At 42.7% G+C, this 8,177-nt stretch overlaps 1 protein-coding gene across 1 annotated transcript; it reads left to right on the top strand.

Moving 5' to 3' along the window:
• Nucleotides 1–2,393: 2,393 nt before the first annotated feature.
• CXHXorf58 (chromosome X CXorf58 homolog) lies at nt 2,394–8,177 on the top strand. The gene is made up of 4 exons (XM_032889376.1): nt 2,394–2,432; nt 3,951–4,180; nt 6,024–6,180; nt 8,010–8,177. Exons 1-4 carry the CDS (start codon nt 2,394–2,396, stop codon nt 8,175–8,177), a joined length of 594 nt encoding a protein of 197 aa, XP_032745267.1.

Here is an 8,177-nt window from a genome sequence, read left to right as displayed (position 1 = left end):
GTGCTCTTCTTGTGTACACACACACACAGACAGTCACATACACACATACAAACACACATGCACACACACACAAATTGCACAGGAACACACGCACATGCACACACACACATGCACATGAACATGCTCACGAACACATGCACATGGACACGCACACACACATGAACACACACACACAAGCGCCAGTCGTGTACTCACACACACACACATGCACTCACCTACACTGGGATGGTGAGGAAAGAAAGAGAATAAAAATTATAGTAAGAAGGAAAGAAAAACTAACCAAGTTGAGACTGGTAAAATGACCTAACAGGTAAAAGTGCTTGATACCAGGAATGAAACCCCAGAAAGGACATTGTAGAAGGGCAAAAAAAAACAATTCCACAATGGTGTCTTCTGACTTCTGACTTCATGTATGTGCTCTTCTCCTTTACACACACACAGACACACACACACACACACACACAGATATACACGTGCACACACACGAAGATGCACACGAACACACGCACATGCACACACAAACATGGACACGCACATGCTCACGAACACATGCACATGAACATGCACACGCACATGAACACACACACACACACACACCCAAGCGTGAGTGCATGCACGCATACTACACACATGCACTTACCTCCACAGGGAAGGTGAGGAGGGAAAGAGAATAAAAATTATAATTAGAAAGAAAGAAAACCTTCCAAGTTGAGTCTGGTAAAATGACCTAATAGGTAAAAGTGCTTGAGACCAAGCATGAAACCTCAGAACTGACGTGGTAGAGGGGAGAAAACCGATTCCGCAATGATGTCTTCTGATTTCTGACTTCATGTATGTGTTCTTGTGCACACTCACACTCACACACACACACACGCACACGCACACGCACACATGAACATAGACACACACATGAACATGAACATGAACACATCACATGCACAGGCACATACACACACACACACAAACACGAACACACACACTCGCACAAGCACATACACACACACGAACACGAACACACCCACATGCACATGCACACACACAGACACAAACACTCACACACACACACACACAAATTAATGTATTTTTAAGCTAATACGTGAAAAGCTACCTCTGGTTGCAGGAACAAGAGTTAAAAGCAAAGAGAGCTCTGTTCAAAGGCTCTTGATAGTCCAGGAGAAATGGTGGTTGTTCAGTTTAAGACTGTGTGTCTACAGATACAAGGACAGTGGGCATGGGTTACAGACAGGGAAAGAAGGTGAAGGAATGTGTCTGGCATGATTCCTGAATTTCTGGTTTGCATAGCTGAGTAGAGCAATGCTGAACTAGGGCATTTATGTTCCATATACTAATAATAATTATTATTATAATTATTATAATAATAATAATAACAACAATAACAATAGTAAATGCTTCTGAAATACTCCAATTTTTCTCCTAACAATCCACGAAGAAATGAAAGTTGTCAATAATCTGATTCCTTATGTAATAATAATATGTGACTATAGCTTCTTCATTTGGGCACCTCACTTTGACATATGACATAGTGCCATATATTATCATCATCATCATCATCATCATCATCATCATTTTCTCCTGCCGTCAGAGGTAGTTTTTCAGCACTGGAGCTTGAACCCAGGGTCCCTTGCATGATAGAGAAACACTCTACCTACCCCTAAGCCATGTCCCTAGCCCCATAAAAAGCAAACTTAATAATCAGTGGAGGAAATTAGTTGTCACGTTCAAATCAGCTGGTTATACTGGTGCTTATGTAAACTCAGCACTCAGAAAGTTGAAGCAAAGAAGATTTCAAGCTTGAGGCCAGCCTTGGTTACATAGTGAGCTTCTAAGCAGCCCCTGAGTTACACAGCAAGATCCAGTCTCAAAGCCCAAATAAAGGCAACTATTAAAAGCTCTCTTGTAATAGAAATGGAAGACTCAAACATTTAGTACAGTATTATTTAAAACATTTAGAAACAACGAGAGTGGACATTTTCTTTGTAAAATCTAATCAACTGAGAAAACACTAAAAACCAATGAGTTGGCCACTTTAACTGGGCGGAGTATCTGTATGTGACTCTCAGGAAGGCTGTGAGTATAGCAGACTCACAAGTGTAGTTTGCTGGGACAGTGCCTTGAGTTCAATCCTTAGCAGAAGAACAAAGAAAATCCATGGGGAAAAAAAGCAAAATCAAAAATGATATGAAACCTCTTGGGTGGCTCGGACCTATAATCTTAGATGTTGAAGAAGCTGAGAAGGATCAAAGTTCAAAGGATACAAGTTCAAAGCTTGCTAGGGTACAGAATAACTGCAAGACCAACCTAGGAAACTTAGCAAGACAATATGAAATTACAAAGACACCTTTGAAGGTTGAAGGGTAGAGCACTAGGCGAACATGCACAAGACCCTGGGCTCCACCCTCAGTCCATGCACTGTCAGAAAAGCACTTGGAAGAACATTTGCCTGCTCGTTCTCCTGCAAGTAACGATAGAGACCAACTGTCTTGCCACATCTTCCACAGCTGTCACACACCTAAGTTTGAATCCACTGCTGGCATTTTTGTCTGCACATTTGATATGATGCAGAATATGTTAGATTTCCCATGATGTGAAGACTTTTCGCCAGCATCACTTCCTTCTTCTTGTTACAGCCACTTATGTTAGCAGTTCACCACCAAGTCCTCTAGCTACACGGTTCCAGTTCCCTGAACAGTGGCAGCCTCCTCATGGCCCCATGTTTCTCTACAACTCACTTCACATTGGGTTCCGAGTTCACGTCCAGTGGTTCCACATTTGGTACTTTTGCTGGCCAAGGTTGTCTTTTTTAAAAAAGATTTATGTTTATTTTAATCATGTGTTTGAGGTAAGATTGTATGCACATGTGGGTAGGTGTCCAAGGAAGCCAAAAGATGGCCTTGGATCCTAGGCCTGGAATTCTGAGTGGTTGTAAGCCTGAGTGTGACGAACCTAACTCAGGTCTTCCGCAAAGCAACATGTACTTTAACAGCTGAGCCATCTCCAGCCGCTGATTCCCTCCTTTGAATAGCATTTTAAATGTGTGTGTGTGTGTGTGTGTGTGTGTGTGTGTGTGTGTGTGTGTGTGTGTGTGTGTGTGTGAAACATGGATTTATCATTATGAGACAAAGCAGCCACTCAACTCCCTATCTGTTGTCTATATGTGACCTCATTAAGGGATTCACAGTGACCAAGCGCTGGCAGAGTTTTACAGACAGGACATGACTTGTCACTAAATATGACTGCTCACTTGTCACTAATGTAGGCTATGAACTGAAGATCTAGTTGCAGGGTCTGTGCTTTAGTCAAAGGCTTGCAGTTATATTATTGTGAGAACTGGAATTGTCTGTCTCTTGTTGAGAGACTGGTACTACTCAACAACTGACAGTTGGTGGCAACTGACATTCTCCATGACAAAATGGGGTAAGTGTGCATGTTTGCACGTGTGCATTCTAACACATATGAAAGGTGCATAGGAAAGTTTGAGACTATGTAGTAGACTCTAAAGTCCTCATGCTGAGCATCATAACTCTTCATCCCCTCTCCATAACTCTCCAGCACACATTTATAATGTTAAATTGAATATATAAAGTGTGTTTAAATTGCTTACTTGATGTCATTTTAAATTGGAAAAAAGTAAAGTACTATTGCTACAAATATTACAAATACAGATAATGAAGTTCTCCTTTTGGCACCAGAGATTAACTCATCGTTTCTAAAATAGCATGTGCCAGTGTTTATGCTTAGATAAACATTTAGTGAGTGTGGCCCTGTGTGACTGCAACTGCACCGGCCTGGGTCCTGCCTTCCAGTAGGGAGTCAAGATGAACATAGATGACAGAAATGTCTAGTTGGAATGAAAGTCGTGGGAGAGAGATGTTGATAGAGTTTGGAGGTGAACACCAACAACTGATCATTGTGCATTTTTTTCCATATAGTACTGCAGTCTTATAGATGAGATCCCTGCATCTTCTGGTGGCAAGAATAACCACTGGCGAAGATTAAATCTCAGAAGCATTCCCAAGACAATGATGATGTATGACATAGTTGATTATGTGGAGTCTGGAGTAATCTCAGACCGTTTACAAAAAGAAATGAAGTATTTGTTACAGAAACCACAAACGGAAGAGATGCGTCAGCACCAGCTAGACATAGTTTCTAAAGTTAGGTAAAAGACCATTTTTCTTGAGGTTACAACCCTAAAAGCATTGCTGAAAATGTTCCCACTCTGATACGCGGTCCACTAAAGATGATCATAAGGCATATGGGAGAACTTAAAGTGGGGAAGATTGTCCCAAACATATGCAACTTTGTACGTCGAATACTAACAAAAAGGTACTGAGGTGATAATCTGTCCCACTAGACTGGCACTTCAGGGTGGTAAGAGGCTGCCCTGACACATGTCAAAACGGTAGAGTAGTAAAAGGGACCTGCTGACAACTCTTCAATTCCAGCAGGTGGTAGACATAGAGATGGAGGAGAAGCCTCAGGCCAACATGGCTGCCATTCAAGAGGCAATGTAACCTGGCAAGAAGCAAGAGCCATCCTAACTCAGGAATTAGTGGGCACAGCAGATTACGACAGGGCTGACTGTACCTCTCTGGGTCGAGGGGTCTGCGTGTAACTGTTAATATTTTTTTCATAAATGCAGTCAAAAGGGCTTCTCCTGTTGCCCATTCAGTGTGGATCTGAAGGCTTTTTCCTTCCCATTGAACCTTCTCTGCACATGGAGTCTTGTTCTGAAAAAGCATTCTAAGGATGAATGAATGATGCAGATGCTGGCAGTTGGAAATTGGGCTGATCTGCTCTGTGGTAGTAAAGCTGAGGGGACTGAGTGCATGATAGGAGCTACATCAGATCCTAACACTGATTTAATAAAATAGCTTTCACTAGGCTGGAGAGATGGCTCACTGGACAACGTGATGATTCACAAGCATGAGAACTAGAGTTCAGGTCCCCAGAGCCCATGTAACATACCAGGGAGGTGACCAGAACAGTGCTGGCACATGCCTTGAATCCCAGGAATCAGGACTTAGAGACAGGCAGATCCGTGTGAGTTTGAGGTCAGCCTGATCTACAAAGTGAGTTCTAGGACGCCCAGGGTTATGTAGAAAGGCCTTTTCTCAAAAACAAAACAAAACAAAACAATCTTTAAAAAATTTAAGAGGCCTGCTTTCTCAACTGTTATAAAATGTAAATTCCAGTGTTAGTTAAGGTGTTAAAAAAATATGCTGGACACCAAACCCAGACAATATTGCTGATACCAAGAAGTGCATGCTGACAGGAGCCTGATATAGCTGTCTCCTGAGAGGCTCTGCCAGAGTCTGACAAGTACAGAGGCAGATGCTTGCAGCCAACCATTGAACTGAGAATGGGGTCCCCAATGGAGGAGTTAGAGAAAGGATTGAAGGAGCTGAAGGGGTTTGCAACCCCACAGGAAGAGCACAATATCAACAAACCAGACATCCCAGAGATCCCAGGGACTAAACCACCAACGGAAGGGTACAAATGGAGTGGCCCATGGCTCCATCCGCACATATAGCAGAGGAAGACCTTGTCTGGCATCAATGGGAAGAGAGGCCCTTGGTCTTGTGAAGGATCAATGTCCCAGTGTAGGGGAATGCTAGGGTGCTGAGGTGGAAGTGGGTGGGTAGGGGAGCACCCTCATAGAAGCAGGTTGGAGGAGTGTGGATAGGAGGTTGCAGGAGGGGAAACTGGGAAGGGGGATAACATTTGAAATGTAAATAAATAAAATAACCAAAAATAAAATATCATGCTGGAGGCCTGTGAGGTTGAGGCCAGCCTAGACAACATAGTGAGACTCTGTCTCAATTTGTTTTTCAAGTGGCCACTCCACAGTGTCATCCAGGAAGGCTGAAACATGTCAATAAAAACTGGCATTCAGTGCTGTTCCTCATACTGAGGTCTGTCACTACGCTAGACAATACATTACACTTTACAATTTGCTTCACATTTAAATCTAATTTGGGTTAATACTAATGTCTTCTAAGGTATCCATCCATTGCAACTGTCCGTCCCTTTTACCAGCCCTGGGAACAGCAAAAGAAAATGAAACATCTGGGTCGTCGATCCAAGCAAGCACAAAAGAAGGTTGAAAAAATGAAAAAAGCCTATATGGAAACTAAAGAAAAATTGGCTTCCTCCCAGGTAACTGCAAGTTTAACAAGCAGCGAAGTCTCCTTCCTTATTAAGGACAGTTTTCAAACTGCCTATAAGTTATTTTATTTGCGCAAGAGAATGCAAGTTCAAAGCTGAAACACTTTTTGCATACTATGTCTGAGTAGTATAGAGCTAATTTTATCCTGCTAACATCCATGTTTTATGGTGATGATGGTGATGATGGTGATGATGGTGATGATGGTGGTGGTGGTGATGATGATGATGATTTTACTCAGGGTTTCACCCTCAGGCTAGCTTCCAACTCACAGAGATCCACCTGCCTCTGCCTCCTGAGTCCTGAGATTAAAAGTGTGTGCCGCCATAACACTCAGCTGCATTTTTGGCTCTTAAGCATCCATCATGGGGAACACACTTTCTAGTACTAAGAAGGCAGAGGCAAGAAGGTCATGAGTTCGAGGCAAGCTGGATAACATTATTAAGTTCAAAGTCAACATGAGTTACATAGCAAAACCATGTGTCAAAAAAAGGAAGAAAAAGAAGGTGACAAAAGTGGCCGGAAGAGGGGTTGGGGATTTGGCTCAGTGGTAGAGCGCTTGCCTAGGAAGCGCAAGGTCCTGGGTTCAGTCCCCAGCCCCGGGAAAAAAAAGAAAAAAGAAAAAAAAAAGTGGCCGGAAGAGATGGCTCAGTGCTCAAAAGCACTGACCTTGTCTTCCAGAGGACTCCGATTCAATTCCTGAAGCTACACAGAGGTTCACAGCTATTGACTCCAGTCCCAGGGGATCTGACATCCTATTCTGGCCCCCAAGGTCACTGCATGCACATGGTGCACAGACCACAGACATACATGCAGACCAAACAGCCACAAACATAAAATTAAAACGAAGGTTAAAACTTTTTAACACAATATTGGTAGATATTCTATTAAACATCTGCTGTTTGGCCTTCGCACAGTACAAGCATGATGGAGAGAGAGAGAGAGAGAGAGAGAGAGAGAGAGAGAGAGAGAGAGAGAGAGAGAGAGAGAGAGAGAATGTTCAATCCAACACACCCCTGCTAGTGCTTTTTCTCAGAATGACAACCATCTGGTGTGTGTGCTCAAAACTAAAGCAGAACCGTGCGGGCACTGTACCACTCAGCTATAGTCCTACTTCTGCCACTTTTGAGACATTGTGTTTTTCTGCGTTACCCAAGATGGCCTCTCCTTCTGGGCTCAAGTGATAGTCTTGCTTCAGCCTCCTGAGTAGCTAGAGCTATGAAGTTGTAGCTAACCATGGAAATCTACGCTATGTAAAATCTGCCACTGTACCCCCACGATTTAGGGATATGTTTTGATACACTACTTTGGAATTTTAAAGTAGACTTCTGGCCTGCTGAGGTTCTCAGCAAGTACAGGCACTTGCTGACAAACATAATGACCTGAGTTTGATCCCAAACTCCACAGGGTAGAGAGAACCAACTCCCAAAAAGTTTGTCTCTGACCATCACAGTAGTGCCATGGCACTTACATATTCACACATGCAGACACACGCATGCATGCATGCACACACACATGCATAGAAAGAGAGAGTAAATATATTAAAAATATTCTTGCTCTTGCTCTTGTCCTCCTCTCTTCCCCCTTGTCCCTTCTCTCACCATCCCCCTCCCCCCTTCCCTCCACAAGCTCATGCCATGCCGGCCTTTACTCCTCTCCTCTTCTTCTCTTCTTCTCTCTTTAAACCTTTCCACGTGGAAAAAATATTCTTAATCCTACTATAAATTTTTGGAGGGTGAAGCTAAGTAAAAATAGAAAATAAAAATACAAAGTAGTAAAAGCCAAATATGAGACACTGTACATTCATTTTTCATTCCACCAGGAACCACTAGCAAGCACGTCACAAATGAAGAAGAAGGTCATCTTCTACACTCCATCTTTTGAAATTTTGAAAGTTGATGAACTGATAGACAGCGACTTGGAAAGTGAAGAAAAAGAATTATTCGCCTGGTATCAAGACCTATATGTTAAACATCCTTCCTTGTTTTGA

This window comes from Rattus rattus, chromosome X, assembly GCF_011064425.1.
Source record: "Rattus rattus isolate New Zealand chromosome X, Rrattus_CSIRO_v1, whole genome shotgun sequence".
NCBI lineage: Eukaryota > Metazoa > Chordata > Mammalia > Rodentia > Muridae > Rattus > Rattus rattus.
This window is presented reverse-complemented; position numbering and strand designations above follow the sequence as displayed.